We start from the raw sequence: 17,472 nt of genomic DNA on the forward strand, positions 1-17,472 counted from the left end.
GGCTATACTGTCTCTTAACTAGTCTGGATTATTTCTTATTCCATTACTGCTATGAAAGAAAAATAACTGTAGTTAATTATATTTCATGTTTCAGTTGTTAACGTAATAAATTCTCAGCGATGTAACAAAACAAAATGTTGTAGCTTGTAGTCCAGTAGATTTATTTGATTTCTGAGCACAGAGAAACTTTAATGTTTTAGTGAAGTAGCATTAAGCCAAACACATTTTTGAGTAGAGAGCAACTTTAAAGAGTTGTAAAATGCCTAATGATTAGCACAGTATTTTCTACAATTTGAATTTTTCCTCGTACTTTACAGGATCCCACTGTCATGTGGAGGCTCAGGTGTCTCGGATCACAGCCCTCTGCTGGGCTCAGACCTTTAGCTTGTGGGTTCTTGACCCGCCAACGGCCAGTAAGAACAGACCTGCTGAGAGCCTGTTGTTGGGTCGACTGGACGGCTCCCTCTGCTGGCTGCAGGTCACAATGCAGCAGATAGACCTGCAGGTGACGAGCACTGAACTCACCCATTGCCACAGGAAAGAGGGTGAGGAACCTGCTGCGCACACTGTTACTGTTTAAAGCCAAACCTTCTTACTCTAACAGAATCTACAGCTCAGTACACACTATATCTTGTTTATTTAATATGTACACAAACAGAGATGTATGCATAAGTTGCAGGTTTACAGGCCATCACATGCTGGAACTATTTCTTTGCTGGATGCAGTGTCTTCTTGGAGTTATCTTTAGGTGTGGAGCAAGCAGGAAACTCCAGGGGCTCTAGTTTCCCGGCGCAGCGCAGGGTGGCGAATCCCGCGCAGAGCTAGTTTCGAGCAGCACAACCCGAGGCGCACTCAGTTTGGTAGTTTGGCAGACCGAGTATGTATCTCTATATCGACTGTCTCATCACATCTGATGTCAGATCAAAGGGGATTGGCACCGTTTGGCACGCGTAATGGAAACCCAACCTGATTTGATTAAACAGCTGCAAACTAGTGAGTTCACATCCCTCTCAGCCAACCACAAACAGCCACAGCATCAGATAGGGAGTATATTTTCAGCATCTGTCATCTTAGAAAAGTCAAAAGAAAAGAAACAGAGTGAGACTGCGAGAGAGAAAGAGAGAGCGCGCGCGCACGAGAGAAACGCAACATTGATTTACAATTGTGGTGACCTCCTCCCAGGCTACCTTTGCATCATCAGCCCATGGAGGTCTGCTCGCAGTTCCATATATTCAGACACTGCGAGCAGACCTCCCGGACCAAAACATCATTTTCCTCCTGGGAGAAGTTTGGCCGTCTGACGCTGCTGCTCTCTTCTGTCATGACGAATTGAGTAAACTCTCATTACGCCTTCGCGTGGCACATTTAAGGGCGAGGAGAGGGGCTCATTTGATTGGTGTGATGTGAGTAAAACCCACTCCATGCCTCCTCTCCTTCCTCTTTCCGACTTGCACAGGTAGGAGGGATGGAGGTGGGAAAGAGGAGTAGCTGCGCCAGGCGCACGGTGTGCCAAACTTGCAAAATCCACCTGGCCACACCCAGTTGGCGAAGCGCAGGTGCGCTGCGCCCCCGCCTCGCCCGGTCTGCGAAACTAAAGCCCCAGGTCTGAAAAGTGAAGCGGATGCTGAAGTACCATAAACCTGCATCTTTCTATCGGCCAGCAGGGGGCGACTCTAGTATCAAAAAGAAGTCATCGTGAAAAAAATCTATGAGAAAATGACCCTACTTCTCACTGGATTTATGACTTCAGTAAACATTTTCCTCATGAGTTTATGATCTCAATCGCTAATTTCAGGTCTTCTTCAATACACCATGATGTTCATTTTGTAAATTAATAGTCCCATTTAGGGTAGAACAGACCATAAAGCAGGTTAAGCTTTAGGGCATGGCTACCTGATTGACAAGTTGCTACCTCAGTAGTTTCCTAGTGTTCTCAGTCAAATCCACCCCTCACTCCTCCACAGCTCCACCCTCTGATGCAAATATAGTCACTCCTGCCTCCAAAAAACTTAGATTGCAACAGCCATGCCAAACTCGAGGCTTCAAAACAGGAGTCCACAAACCAAAGGGTGACCTCACAGTAGCTACATCCACTTCTTAATGCAGTATTTGGTGTGGACACAACCCTGCTAGCTTTTTCCTTCTGCTTACAGTCTGCCTCTTTTCCCATGCTTCCACATATTTGTCACTTGTATAAAATAGAGAGCAAGGCAGCCAAGCAGAGCCACACACACAGTCACATGCTCATGCACACATAGACAACCATACACACAGCCAGGCAACCGCTGACAGGCGGCTGCACGACAATTAACAAATCGGGGCACTTCCGCGTCCAGTGTGAACCCAGGGTAATAGGATAAAATGATGAAGTGATGACATTTTATATCTAAAAGGTCAAAAGTCAGCTTCACTGTGACATCATAATCTCAGGAACAGAGAGGATGACATCAGTGTCAGATACAGAATTGGTGACACTAATCCTGGGTCTCCATCTTGAAACTGTGCCGATTGTAAAGATCTTTTGGAATCTTTCAGAATATGTAGACTCTTTGTTGCAACATTCATATGTGAAGCATTGTCAACTGTCATGGCTACATATGTATCTGGGCAGACTTGGATATAAACTGCAACTTGACTGGTTTGTGGAGGCGTACAACCCTGAGGCAGTAATTTTAGTTATCCCAAATTTCTGATCTCTCCTAGCTCCTCAGTGTGTCGCCTGGCACAGTGAGGACAAGCCTTTCGCAGTGGGCTACCCCAGTGGAAAGATCCTTTTGGCCACAACTGAGACCTATGAGAATGAGCAGCCTGTAGTGCTGTCTGTCTTCAAGGTTTGTATATAAAAATGCTCTCCAGAACACAACAACAAAAGACAAACAGCTGTGATTGCCTTTGCTGTCTACACATTTTCCACTCTTCTCTTCTCTTATCGACCACTCCACTCTCCCTCCCTTCACTCGACAGGATAGTGTGAGTTCTCTCAAATGGGACCCCACAGGACACTTACTGCTCTGTTTAGGGAAGTCAGAAGTAGTGGAGGTACTGGGACGCTCTGGGGGCACCTGGGTGACCCTCCACTCCCTCATTCACACTAGCACTGTCACTATTGCCGAATGGTGCCCACTCGCTGGCAGAGCACCTGATCCCAGGCTCATGATGGCTGTGTGAGTTTACATAACTGATCCTTCTTTCTTCCTCCGTTGAATGTTCTGCCTCTTTCTTAATATTAACAACAAAAATGGTGACAATGCTACAGCACAAAAAGAATGTTTATTGAAATATGTTTTTCATAAATTCTCATTTAATTCTTTCCATGTTTCTGTAGAGGTTGTCAGAATGGCTCTGTGCATGTCTGGACACTGCCACAGGGGGGTACCTCTGTATCTTTGCCCAACATACTGAACAACTCCCAGGGCCAGGATAAAAGCACCGATGTCAAGGTCAGTTTGGATCGGCTGTTGGAAATCCCTTTTACAGCCCTGGGTATACTAATATTTTAAACTTTTGGTAAAATCTCATCAGCATGTTATGTGGCAGTTTTGTGTTTGCAGCAGTTGCCTCTGAGTTTAGCTCATGTAATCACACAGCTCTGTTTTCCTTTATAGCAGGGGAGTGAAAAGTGTGTGCTAGTACTTCATGGCCACATTACGGCGGTGAAGTCTCTTTCATTCTGCTCCAGCGGGCTGGCTCTGGTCTCTGGAGGGATAGGGGGACTGCTCAACATCTGGTCCTTACAGGTCAGAAAAGAACATTCACTGTGACTGACCTGAAGTCAGTGCAAACATTACTCACTTAACAATCAACATAATCAGACTATTAAACCGTTTTAGTGTATAACTCTAACATAAATCTGTCAGAGGTTTCATTTCAGAGTTTTAATTCTCTTCATTCTCTGTGCATCTTGCAGGATGGTTCAGTCTTGCAGACTGTTACAGGTTTGGGTTCAGTCGTCAATACCACCTGGATACCACACTTGGGTGTAGCTGCCTGCTTTGGGAGGTCGAAGGTAATTCAGGTTACTCATAACTTCAATTTCCAAGGCTTGTTTCCAGCTTTTATGCCAGTCTAAGCTAACTGACTTCATATGTAGCATACAGACATCATCTTCTCATCTAACTTTTGATAAAAAAGCACATTCCCCAAAAACTGCTCCTTTAGAGAAACCAGAAAATCACAGTGCTTTTCTTCATTCTTCTTTTACTAATATGAATTTTTATATCAGTTTATTACTATAAAAGCAGATGTAAAAAAAGTGACTTAAAGATGCAGATGCAACATGTCCTCTTGCGTGTGCCACTTTACAGCTCTGATCTGTCATTGTTTCTTTCCCAGGATGTTTTGTTGATCTGCTGCACCCCCGACTGGATGAGTCAAAACCACGTGCTAGCTTCCTGTCGTATGGTCCTCAGAAGCCAGAACATCCTGGGTCTAAATCGGGCACCTTGTTTGGCCGTCTTCCTGGAGAGGCTGCCCTTGCTGTTGCAAGAGCAGTACAGCTATGAGCGGGTCATTACTACAACTACTTAAAGAGACAGTTCACCCCAAAATTTAAGATACATGTTTTTCCTTCCTTTTGTTTTTGTGATACGGTTGGCATGTAGTTTGAAGTAAAGGTAAGAGGAACAACATCCATTTTTGATTTTGGGGTGAACTGCTCCTTCAGAGTTGTTAATGTGTTGTTTTCTGGGCCTTAGCTGAGACATGATTTTGAATTTCTCCTCCTCATGCAGACCCATGTGGCAGCAGGTGACCAGCTAGTCCACAGTGCCTTCCTGCAGAGCCTGGCCTCCTTGACTGTCGGCTTGTCCTTAGAGAAACACCTGTGCCACTTCCCACGCCCCCCACACCACACAAGTCCCGATGCCCACTCCTGCCCATCAGAGTGGAGCTGGCTCGCCACATACGCCACCACTGTCCGCAGTGCTGAGGCTATTGCCAGCGGTACTGCATTCCCAGAGTCCTTTAATATTTCAGAGTTTCAAGAGGTGGATGCCACTGAAATCACCAAAGCACTGGTGAGTGGTGATAATTGCCTTTGTGCTGTTGTCTGTTCAGGAAATGGCTGAAAATATTTCAGGAATTTAATTTGACTGAAATATACACAAGACGCCTCAATAAAGGCATCTCTTGAGTGACTTCTCTGTCTTCTAGGATAACAGTAAGTGGAGCTTTAAGATGGATGAACAGCTGATGTCATGGGCCACCACTAGACCAGAGGTAACAGCTTGGCCATTTTGGAACAGCACACACAATTAAAATTAGATTTCCCTTTAATTTACCATCTGTCTGCACTTTGAGATTGTCTTTTCTGTAAGCTGGAGAGTGTTATGGTAGATTAAAATTTCTGCTTTACCTGCTTTGTTTCTTAGGACTGGCAGCTAGGGGGGAAGAGTGAGGTTTACTTGTGGGGGAACGGACGGTACGGACAGTTGGCAGGAATGGGAACCAACCTCATGGTGCCTACTCTTGCACCCTCACTCTTACAGACACAACAGGTAGCAACTTTTTCACTCAGGACACAGACGTTGCCCTTGGTTACTACTGTTTTCTAATTTTTCTCCACCTTTGTGGGTGTGTTAAATTGGCATTCAGGTTGTTTGTGGACAGAACTGTTCCTTCCTGGTCCAGTCCAATGGGACAGTACTGGCTGTAGGAGAAGGACAATATGGCAGACTGGGCCAGGGGAATTCTGATGATCTCTATGTCCCCACTATCATCTCTGCTTTTCAAGGTACAGTATTCATCAAGGGCCCCAAGTCGGAGCTGTTCTGCTGTTGTGATGAATTTTCATTCTTGCCTCAAACCATGTTTTTTTCCACAATAGAAAAGTGGGGGACAATCTATTTTTGTTACAGTATTGAAATTTGGTGTGGTAGCTTCTGCTTTGGCCCAAGTGTGTATTTTTTTCCCTCATTGTTCCTTTCATAAGTTGAGCTTTACTGACTCTTTGATTTGTTGGCAGGGTACGTGGTGACTCAGCTGGTGACGTCCTGTGGGTCAGATGGACACTCCATGGCTCTGACTGAAACTGGGGAGGTGTTCAGTTGGGGAGATGGAGATTTCGGAAAACTGGGCCACGGCAACAGTGAAAGGCAGAGGAGGCCCAAACAGATAGAGGCCTTACAAGGAGAAGAGGTTGTTCAGGTAGAGATGAACGTGCTTTAAACTCCTGTGGTATCAAAAAAAGTTCCAAAATAAACAAACATTAAAGTGTTAGACATAAAACAAATCAGTTTAATTGAAACTTTCATATGGGGTTTTCTTTTTTTCCAAGCTTGCTTGCGGTTTTCGGCACTCAGCTGTTGTAACAGCAGATGGGAAACTGTTCACCTTCGGCAGTGGGGAATCTGGTCGTCTGGGTCAAAGGTCCACGTCCAACAAGATGCTGCCTGAAAGGGTGGCTGCCCTAGAGGGATACCATGTGGGACAGGTAAGAAATGGATTGTGTGTGTTTAATTCTTAAACTCAGATGGTGATTCAGAAATCATGTATCAGAAAAATGATTCTGATGATGAATATAACCCAACAAAGCTAACTTGGTTACCTTTCTCAGGTGTCATGTGGTCTCAACCACACGCTAGTGCTATCCCTTGATGGCATGGTTGTGTGGGCGTTTGGAGATGGGGATTATGGCAAATTGGGAACAGGTTCCTCTACAGCAAAATACTACCCTCAGGTAAGTTAATAATGATGAAGGCTCATGTTCAGGAATCCTCAAAAGACACAACACATGTTATATATGTTGCACAGTTTATCTGGTTAGAATCCAAAGCCGTGCTTATCATTGCCTCCTTTGTATCCATTGCTTTTAGTATTTATTCACTTATTTACTGAGTGCTTTTATACAGTTTTCATTAAATATTATTTGTGTCTGTTCTTGTTTTCAGAAAGTGGATCAGCTTTGCAATAAGGGAATTAAAAAGATCTGTTGTGGAACTCAGTTCTCTGTGGCGTTGGCCTGTGATGGACATGTTTACACATTTGGACAAGGTATGTTTTATTGTTGAGTGGATTGTAAAAAATGTTGCTTTGCATTTATTTTCTTTTTGAAATGCCTGTAGTGTTTTCTTTATGTGTGCAAAGTGTTAAATGGAAATTACCCTTAAAAAAACACAATCACATGGAGATTTAATCTCATTTGTAAATGCATCTAAAAAAGGTACAAATGCTTTTCACTTGTTGTGTTGCTGTCTGCAACAGTGTCTTTTTTGATGCAAAATACACATACAAAATAAGTCTGTACACTATCAATCAATCAATCAATCAATTTTATTTATAAAGCCCAATATCACAAATCACAATTTGCCTCACAGGGCTTTACAGCATACAACATCCCTCTGTCCTTAGGACCCTCACAGCGGATAAGGAAAAACTCCCCAAAAACTAGCAGGTGGCGGTAGTCTGTATTTGTCATTCAAAAGGAAACTGGAAGACCGACAGTGTGGGTTTAAGATGCTAGTTAGCCAGTAAAGACATTAACATCACAACCTGGTGTTGAATTCTATTTTCCGTGCACAAGAGGACGATAACACAAACAATTACAAACCATTTACGTTAAAGATCTCCGTGGCTAAAAACATAATCTTACCGAATATAATCAGTTTATTTCAATCTCAGTCCCTCTTGACTTCAGGTGTTTACTTTCCTTCCAATTGTTTCTCTTCACCAACACTGATTCAACACGCTGAATTGGCCGAAAAGCAGCCAACAAAGACCAACAAGTGCCAACTATGTGGCACACACCCACACCGCATCCTGTGTCAGGACCCTTAAAATTTGCTGAGTCCAAACATTACAAATCCAGCACTTTGGGTTTTTAAGTAATAAACATCCTATTTGTTTCTTGGGTCGACAATGACTATTATCTGTCATAACATGCAACATTTCTGAACTGTATGCTACTTTGCTACTATGTCCAAATGTGTTGATGTTCAAAGTTAAAAGTATATTTATGTTTCATGTTTGAAATGAAGTGAATGCTCTTTTGAAAATGTTTCTGAATCTATTCACCAACTTACTTGGTACAAAGCTGCATGTAGAATAAAGCATACTTGTGTATGCCACTGTGTTACTCAGCTTCCTTCTGTTCATCACTCAGAGCGTCTGATCGGCCTGCCAGACTCCATGCTGAAGAATAAATCCTGCCCTCAGGTGGTGCCGTCTCTGGAGGGGCTCTTCATAGAAGACATTGCTGTGGGCTGTGAACATGTGCTCGCCCTGTCCTCCACTGGAGACGTCTATGCCTGGGGCTGCAACAATGAGGGACAGGTAACCAACATCGTCTATTATAATATCATATGATTTGAAAATCTAAAGTTTGCTTATGTTGCACATCTGTGTTGTCTTTTATGTGTGTGTTCCAGCTTGGCCTTGGACACTCCAACCCAGTGAAAGAGCCTACGCTCATAACAACCCTCCAGGGGAAAAACATCAGACAGATCTCTGCTGGTCGCTGCCACAGCTCAGCATGGACCACCCCCTCTACCTCGATGAAAAACTCAGGTACACAGACACAGTCCTACAGTACATGTACATACTCTTCCAACCTATGATCCATGAAGGATAATACACTCGGGACTCCTTTCTGTAATCTTTATCTCCAGGTGGCTCTGGAAGCTTCCAGCTTGGTCTTCCCCAGTCAGTTCCTCCCCAGTACAACACTCTGAAAGACTGCAGCCCTGATGTCCTCAGCATGCGCCTCAGGGTACTCTACCACTTTTCTGATCTCATGTACAAGTCCTGGAGGCTGCTCAACCTGGATGCCAAGAATCCGGTAATCTTTGATCCCATTTTCTGACTTCTTTTTTAAATAAACTGATAATTGAATTCCTGCTTATAATCATACCCATGCTATTTGTTAATCTTCATCCTGTATTTATTGTGATTCCACATTTACTTCCTCCACTTTTATTCCCTGTCCTTCCCTCCATCCAGGTGTCCACATCACGCTATAGTTCAGGGACGACAGCCATTATCCGGGGTGATCTCAGAGGTCTTTTATCACCCAAGGTCAACACTCTGCCTCTGGTGCGATCCATCGGCAGAACAATGACCCAGGGCAAAACGTATGGGCCACAGATCACTGTGAAACGGATTTCCACAAGGTGAGGTTGACAGTGATGTTCAGTCTCTTTGCCCAATCTGTGTGTCTTCAGAGGAGAGCTGGTGGAAAACAGGAGGTGACCAGAATAACTGGCTGTGTTTCCAGTTGGACAGCAGGGCTTATTTGCATTTCAGGACTTGCATCTGGCACTTTGGTTGCATGTTTTCTTCATACTGCAATTTTCAGTTTGTTTTTATGTCAGACAGTGTTTGCTTATGAAAACTTTGATCAATGACCCCCTCCCCTCTCTTACACTCCCACAGAGGGCGTTCGAGCAAGCCCATCTTTGTGCAGATTGCAAAGCAAGTGGTGAGCCTGAATCCTCTGGAGCTGCGGCTTCCATCACGAGCCTGGAAGGTCAAGCTTGTCGGTGAGGGAGCTGACGATGCCGGAGGAGTGTTTGATGACACCATCACTGAGATGTGCCAGGTAGGATGGAAACCGCACAGAGAAGGGAGCAGCAGAGACAGCTATAAAAATGATAAAAATACAGCCTGGAATATTCTCTGCTTTTTGTAAATTAACAATTTACAATGTGTTTTCACCAGGAGTTGCAGTCTGGTGTTGTGGATCTTTTGATTCATACTCCCAACAGCTTCGCAGATGTGGGCAGCAACACTGATAGGTGCGCATTTTGTAGTTATCTTTTAATAATAACCAACTGTAATTGTGTCAAATTCTCAAAACACTCCCTATCTCTGGCCTTCTCTGACTACTCTCACAGGTTCCTGTTGAACCCAGCAGCACTCTCAGAGGATCACATGGTCCAGTTCCGCTTCCTGGGCATCCTCATGGCTGTAGCTATCCGCACCAAGAAACCTCTGGACTTACATCTGGCTCCTTGGGTGTGGAAACAGCTCTGCTCGATGCCATTGGGAGGTCCTGACCTGGAGGAGGTTGACCTGCTCACCTACCGCACCCTTCAAGGCATCCTTCACCTGGAAAACAGTGGAATCACAGAGGATAATTTCCATGTGGTGAGATACTATGCAGAATGTCTTATTGCAGAGTCTACCCACTGCCTTTTCATTCTTTGTTTCCAAACCTTTCACTTCCTTTGTCTTTACTAACCCTTTTTCACTCCTGCCATGTCACCCTCTGAAGATGATTCCACTGGATTCGTTTCTGGCCCACAGTGCAGATGGAAGGCTGGTACCTGTGGTTCCTGGAGGTCAAAACATCTCACTAACCTTCGCCAACCGGACTGAATATGTGGAGAGAGCTCTGGACTACAGGCTGCATGAAATGGATTCACAGGTTTGTAGGGTTTGAACTGTTAGAGAATAATTTGGGTGTAATTAGCAGACTAGTTAAAGGAGCAGTGTGTAGGATTTAGTGGCATCTAGTGGTGAGGGTTGAACATTACAACCAGCTGAAACTTCTCCCCAGTGAGCCACATCATCTGCAGAGGTCTCCGCAGGTCTCTTAGAGGTCTCTTCCTCTCCGAACAAAACTGACTGTGGGATTTAAACAGGGAAAATCACACAATAAAACCATTTTATGTTACAAATCAATGTTTCTCCAACTCTGTTCGGCTTGTTGGAGACAGACTGCTAGCCCAATACCTGTAAATGTGTGCTCACCTTTTATGTCTCTGCACTGGTGATGGCTGTGGTCAGATGCATTATGGTTTTGGACTGTCTGTCTGTCCTTTCCATTCTCGTGAACACAGTAACTCTGGAACACGTCAAAGGAATTTCTTGAACTTTGGCACAAGCGTCCACTTGGACTCAATAATGAAGTGGTTACATTTTTGTGGTCAAAGGTTGAATGTCAAGGTCACTTTGACTTCCTTATATTTTAAGACCACATTGAGGGGATTTTCTTCTAATTTGGCACACATGTCCACTTGGACTCCAGAATGAACAGATCAGAATTTGGTGGTCAAGGTTTCACACAAATGTCTAATAGAATAAAATAATGAAGCAGTGGTTTTATATCTAAAAGGGGACATTTCTGCCAATATATTTCTCTAAATCTTACACACTGGACCTTTAATCTGTCGCTTCACAACCTGTGAACATGCACACTGCTCTATATTATTTCTTAAGGATGGTTTAAAAAAAATAAACTTTAAACACATTTCTTGTTACTATATTTACTAAACAGTTCTTAAACACACAGGCAGTATTATTGTATAATAAAAACTTGTGGTGTGGATTCTCTCTGTTGTATCTGAAACTCATCCATTTTAAACACCCAGTCTGCCCACCAGTTTCCATTAGTGCTCACTAGACAGCCTGTCTGTTGTGCTGTTGTTGTTCCCTTTATCTCGTCCTCAGAAGTATCAAAGCTGACGTTGTTCTGTTGTGTGCAGGTGGCAGCAGTCAGAGAGGGCATGTCCACCATCATCCCCGTGCCCCTCCTCTCCCTGCTGACGGCACAGCAGTTGGAGCAGCTGGTCTGCGGCCTGCCAGAGGTCTCAGTTGAGATGCTGAAGAAGCTGGTGCGTTACCGTGACATCACAGAGAGCCACCAGCTTATAGGCTGGTTTTGGCAGAGCTTGGAGGAGTTCACCAATGAGGAGCGAGTGCTGTTCCTACGTTTCGTCTCTGGCCGGTCCAGGTTGCCTTCCAACCCCGCTGATATCACACAGAAGTTTCAAATCATCAAGGTTGACAGGGTGAGGTTATTACTAATAAAAAAACAAGCATGTTTACAGGGAAAACCATATTTATAGTCCAAACAATAATTTTCTTCCACATATTATCACCTTCAGCCCGTCAACGGCCTCCCTACTGCACAGACCTGCTTCTTCCTGTTTCGCCTGCCCCCGTACACAAGCCAGGCAATCCTCGCTGAGCGTCTGCGTTACTCCATCCACAACTGCCCCTCCATCGACATGGACAACTACATGCTGACCCACAACACAGACCCAGCAGACAGCTCCGACACCGAGGACTGAAGCAGCCAGCTGTGGCCAACCTGGTGATGAATGTATTTTCTCCCTTGCCATGCACATTATGCACTGAACACAGATTTTTATTCGCCAAAACCTGTAAGGTAGTGAACTGTTTATATGTCGGTTGATTTGAAGATATGTGTAGTTTTGGTTTTCCAGCTGTGCGAGGTGTTGTAATTATTGCAGTGCTTACTCTGAATCAAAACTACAGGGATACGGAATAAGATTTTTAAAAATATAGGTGAATAAGCCACAATAAAGGAGTTAATGTGCCTGTTTGTTTGAAAATAATGTAATAATTTAATGACCTGTCCCACACAGGCAGTATTATTGTAAAATAAAAGAGTGTTTAAGTAAGGATTTTGGTGTGTTGTATTTAAAATCTTTGCTGGTGTTGATGCTGCTGTTATTTATTATTATCCTACAATTTAAGGTCAGTGGCTGGATGGTGTCTTAAATGCGCTTTCCTCCAGAAGGTCACTGTGTGGCTGTGTGTGGCTGTGTGTGGATGGCCCCATGCATTATGTCCTCAGAGGTAGATGCTGGAATGAACCCACCATGACAAGTACATATCTGCATATGCAACATCAAAGGGGAGATGCAGCTGTTGGTAAACTAGTACTGCAGAGTAGCACCGCTAAGGCAAACTCAAAATGACTTGGAGTGTATTCAGGTTTGTAAGAAGTGCTTGTGTCACACATTTGAACACACTGATGCACCAGAGTTATGTATCACACATAGATGTTTTTTAAAAGTTGACTAAACACAATGTTTTGGGAAAATTTTGACTCTCTGTAGACATTTTCATCCTTAAAAACATTTCAGATAAAGTTTTATTAATCTGAAATGGGATGTAAAATATCCAAAATCAAGGGGAAATGAAATATGAATATGTAATTATCAAAGGTATACGTTATATATTATATAAATGCACATGTTTTTTTGGTCCAACAACATTTCAGTGCAATTTTAAAAGTGTAAAATCCAGTGATGGAAAGCAACTAAGTACTGACAGTATAGTTTTGAGTCTGCTGTTGGTAGTTAGCATACATGGGGCTGACCAGGTACGGTTCTAACAGCGCCACTTTCCCCAAGAGGGGAGGACCTACAACTAATGTAATACATTCATTGTATGACCACTTCCTTTCTGTGATTGCATGTAAAATTTCAAATCTTTGTGAAAAAGAATGCAGATTTTACTAGGGATCGACCGATATGGTTTTTTTTCAGAACCGATGTCGATACCAATTATTATAAAACTGAGATACCGATGACCGATATTTACAACCCATATACAGTACAGGCCAAAAGTTTGGACACACCTTCTCATTCAATGCGTTTTCTTTATTTTCATGACTATTTACATTGTAGGTTCTCACTGAAGGCATCAAAACTATGAATGAACACGTGGAGTTATGTACTTAACAAAAAAAGGTGAAATAATTGAAAACATGTTTTATATTCTAGTTTCTTCAAAATAGCCATCCTTTGCTCTGATTACTGCTTTGCACACTCTTGGCATTCTCTCCATGAGCTTCAAGAGGTAGTCACCTGAAATGGTTTTCCAACAGTCTTGAAGGAGTTCCCAGAGGTGTTTAGCACTTGTTGGCCCCTTTGCCTTCACTCTGCGGTCCAGCTCACCCCAAACCATCTCGACTGGGTTCAGGTCCGGTGACTGTGGAGGCCAGGTCATCTGCCGCAGCACTCCATCACTCTCCTTGGTCAAATAGCCCTTACACAGCCTGGAGGTGCGTTTGGGGTCATTGTCCTGTTGAAAAATAAATGATCGTCCAACTAAACACAAACCGGATGGGATGGCATGTCGCTGCAGGATGCTGTGGTAGCCATGCTGGTTCAGTGTGCCTTCAGTTTTGAATAAATCCCCAACAGTGTCACCAGCAAAACACCCCCACACCATCACACCTCCTCCTCCATGCTTCACAGTGGGAACCAGGCATGTGGAATCCATCCGTTCACCTTTTCTGCGTCTCACAAAGACACGGCGGTTGGAACCAAAGATCTCAAATTTGGACTCATCAGACCAAAGCACAGATTTCCACTGGTCTAATGTCCATTCCTTGTGTTTCTTGGCCCAAACAAATCTCTTCTGCTTGTTGCCTCTCCTTAGCAGTGGTTTCCTAGCAGCTATTTGACCATGAAGGCCTGATTCGCGCAGTCTCCTCTTAACAGTTGTTCTAGAGATGGGTCTGCTGCTAGAACTCTGTGTGGCATTCATCTGGTCTCTGATCTCAGCTGTTGTTAACTTGCGATTTCTGAGGCTGGTGACTCGGATGAACTTATCCTCAGAAGCAGAGGTGACTCTTGGTCTTCCTTTCCTGGGTCGGTCCTCATGTGTGCCAGTTTCGTTGTAGCGCTTGATGGTTTTTGCGACTCCACTTGGGGACACATTTAAAGTTTTTGCAATTTTCCGGACTGACTGACCTTCATTTCTTAAAGTAATGATGGCCACTGGTTTTTCTTTAGTTAGCTGATTGGTTCTTGCCATAATATGAATTTTAACAGTTGTCCAATAGGGCTGTCGGCTGTGTATTAACCTGACTTCTGCACAACACAACTGATGGTCCCAACCCCATTGATAAAGCAAGAAATTCCACTAATTAACCCTGATAAGGCACACCTGTGAAGTGGAAACCATTTCAGGTGACTACCTCTTGAAGCTCATGGAGAGAATGCCAAGAGTGTGCAAAGCAGTAATCAGAGCAAAGGGTGGCTATTTTGAAGAAACTAGAATATAAAACATGTTTTCAGTTATTTCACCTTTTTTGTTAAGTACATAACTCCACATGTGTTCATTCATAATTTTGATGCCTTCAGTGAGAATCTACAATGTAAATAGTCATGAAAATAAAGAAAACGCATTGAATGAGAAGGTGTGTCCAAACTTTTGGCTTGTACTGTATGTCTGCTGTAAAAGTCATAGTTGACACAGAATTACAAAAAAATAAACACTGACAAAGAAACACCAGAGTCAGGATAAAAACTCAGAATAAAGAACGAAATTTTAGATCTTTCAATAAATAGGAAATTAAATAAGTTAAAAATAAATAAGTAACAAAGTTAAAGAATATGCCAGCTAAATAATAACAAAAATAAATAAATAATACACAATAATTATAAATACAAAATTTAAAAAATAAAATGAAAAACAATAAAAAATAATAATAAAATAAAATAAAGGAGAGCTCAATCAAAAGCCAGGCTAAAAAGGTAGGTCTTGAGTTTGCTTTTAAGAGCCTAGAGTGGTACGTGTAGGCAGTGAGAAGCATGCCATGGGCAAAACAGCGCAGCTAAGGAAAACAAAACTGTATATCGGCATATCGGTGGAAAAAATCACCAATACATAATTATCGGCCAGGCCATTATCTATCGGCCCCTAGATTTTACAGCCATTACTGGTTTCCATTTCTGAAATGATGCGATTGGAGTGTGCTTGCACAAGTACTAAAGTTTGCATTAGATGAGTTTAGGCATTGAAAGACAGTTAGGTCCGTCCCCAAATAACACTTTATCTGCGATGTGATACTGAGCAGATACGGCAAGAAATTACAAAACCTCAGAGAAAGAGGATCAACAGCTGCCCTGTGTCGGCAATCACAGCAGTCAAAAAGTTTTGACTGAGGCAGCAGACTGGAAGATGACATCCAGCGTGACAAGGTGTCTGTTAAGACCGGCCTGGAATCACATGCTTGAAGATTTATTTACTTCACACTATATGACAGGTACAGGTTATTGTGTAATTTTTATTCTGCCCTCTTATTGCTACAGCTTATTCAGGAAGTGGGGCAGGCAAAAACACTGAATAAAGCAGTTTCACATTAAAAATCTGTTTTTCCAGTGCTGTTTGACTCACACGGAGGGGCTGCGAACTATGGTGGCTGATGCAAAAACCTTTTCTAGAGCCAGTGTTTGGTGTGTCCACTCTAGGCCACTGTAGAAACAACATTGTAGACTCCATAGAAGAGGACCCGCTCCGTATGTAGACATAAATGGCTCATTTTAGTGTAACAAAAACACAGCGACACACCGGACTCTTATTTTCAGGTGATTATACACTATTGAATAATTACTTGATAGGTTTTGCAGAATACCAGTGCTGGTAATAGATTTTTTTCCAAACCTCATTTTGTCTTTCCACTACCCCTGGAAGTAATCAGTATTTACAAGAATACTAAAAGTTTGGTTTCTCTGTTCCTGCGAAATGTCCAGTTGTACCAGCAATGGTCTTAATACATTATCTTACACCTGTGGATATTCTCATTTAAATAAGTCCAGTTGCGTTCAGTTTTTTTTTACTGTCGATATTTTTTACAAGACACAATAATGCTGGATAAAATATAATGTGTTTGTTGCTGATTACTCTTTCACATCATGAGATTATTTATTTATTGATGTTGCAACAAGCCAGACTTTGCTCTCTCTACTCGTTTGTGTTTTATTTGGCTGTAGGAGTGAATACATGTGGGGGCACCCCAGGACACATCAGTCTGTATCTGGCCAACATAGTATCCTAAATGCAAGGCGTCACCACCGAGTCAAATCCACACCTCGCTCATGCACAGCTCCACCCCCGCATCCAAATTTTGTCACTTCTGTCTCCAGATACCAAGATGGAGATAGTCGAAATGCTGAACTTGATGCTTTAAAACGAGAATCCACAAACGAATGGGTGACGTCACTGTAGAAACATAGATGTCTCATGCTGGATCGTACACACTTTGGCGGTGTCATCGGGTGATATTTGAAAGAAGTGGCAAAACATCTCTGGTATCATTAAAACCAACACGGTCTCTCTGTAGATTCCAAATTGTTGCACAAGTTCTTGAAAATAGACTTCTGGAGGCTTTTAAAAATTCTGGGTGGTGATTTCGGAAATGTCTCCCTAGACTTTGGCCCAATTTTTTTTTTGAACAGGTGCTTCATGTTGGTATCTACAGTAGTTTCAAAAAGCTGATGTTCACCTTTGCTTTGTCAAAAGTCTGCCATTTATGTCATCATATGTGGTGTCACATGACGAGGAAACAAATACTCACTGTTAGAGAATCCAAAGTAACTAAGTACTCCAGTAACCAAATACAGTTCGGAGTGTACAGTTAGTTCACTTATTCAAATTTACAATACATAACTGTATTTTATTTTTACACTAACTAACACTGTTATCATTTCAAAGGTCTGTCTGTTTTGTCTGTTTGGGTTCTCTAGTCTAGTCAGTCTAGTATGATGGACGCCAGGACGTATGTCAACCACATCAACCTCTTGTAAACAATAGACAAATGTAAAAACATAGTAACGAATGCTTTATTGGTAATCTGCATAATATGCTCCCTATGGTTCATGTTTTTGTATAACCAGATAAGTGTTGATGCTTCTTCATCTCCTCAGTTTGCCTTCAAGAAACAGCTTCTCCTCATCCTCCAAAAACGGAACTTCAACAGTCTGATCACGCCGC

General features: G+C 42.8%; 1 protein-coding gene across 8 annotated transcripts in view; it reads left to right on the forward strand.

The window, feature by feature from the left end:
- LOC125905543 (probable E3 ubiquitin-protein ligase HERC1) overlaps positions 1-12,365 on the forward strand; it is a 55,540-nt gene extending 43,175 nt beyond the window's left edge. For 7 of the 8 annotated variants that reach the window (XM_049603556.1, XM_049603557.1, XM_049603558.1 and 4 more), the window contains exons 56-80: positions 318-545; positions 2,704-2,831; positions 2,965-3,164; positions 3,326-3,440; positions 3,606-3,737; positions 3,908-4,006; positions 4,333-4,506; positions 4,731-5,015; positions 5,152-5,217; positions 5,370-5,495; positions 5,593-5,731; positions 5,963-6,144; positions 6,275-6,430; positions 6,554-6,676; positions 6,888-6,990; positions 8,099-8,268; positions 8,364-8,502; positions 8,604-8,773; positions 8,935-9,104; positions 9,367-9,532; positions 9,652-9,728; positions 9,828-10,080; positions 10,208-10,360; positions 11,421-11,726; positions 11,823-12,365. In XM_049603556.1, the coding sequence (XP_049459513.1) occupies positions 318-545; positions 2,704-2,831; positions 2,965-3,164; positions 3,326-3,440; positions 3,606-3,737; positions 3,908-4,006; positions 4,333-4,506; positions 4,731-5,015; positions 5,152-5,217; positions 5,370-5,495; positions 5,593-5,731; positions 5,963-6,144; positions 6,275-6,430; positions 6,554-6,676; positions 6,888-6,990; positions 8,099-8,268; positions 8,364-8,502; positions 8,604-8,773; positions 8,935-9,104; positions 9,367-9,532; positions 9,652-9,728; positions 9,828-10,080; positions 10,208-10,360; positions 11,421-11,726; positions 11,823-12,008 (4,046 nt within the window). In that variant the 3' untranslated portion in view covers positions 12,009-12,365. The remainder of the gene's footprint in view (positions 1-317; positions 546-2,703; positions 2,832-2,964; positions 3,165-3,325; positions 3,441-3,605; positions 3,738-3,907; positions 4,007-4,332; positions 4,507-4,730; positions 5,016-5,151; positions 5,218-5,369; positions 5,496-5,592; positions 5,732-5,962; positions 6,145-6,274; positions 6,431-6,553; positions 6,677-6,887; positions 6,991-8,098; positions 8,269-8,363; positions 8,503-8,603; positions 8,774-8,934; positions 9,105-9,366; positions 9,533-9,651; positions 9,729-9,827; positions 10,081-10,207; positions 10,361-11,420; positions 11,727-11,822) is intronic. The other variant, XM_049603553.1, reaches the window with a different exon arrangement.
- Positions 12,366-17,472: the final 5,107 nt, after the last annotated feature.

The sequence above is a fragment of the Epinephelus fuscoguttatus genome, linkage group LG18, assembly GCF_011397635.1.
Source record: "Epinephelus fuscoguttatus linkage group LG18, E.fuscoguttatus.final_Chr_v1".
Taxonomy (NCBI): domain Eukaryota; kingdom Metazoa; phylum Chordata; class Actinopteri; order Perciformes; family Serranidae; genus Epinephelus; species Epinephelus fuscoguttatus.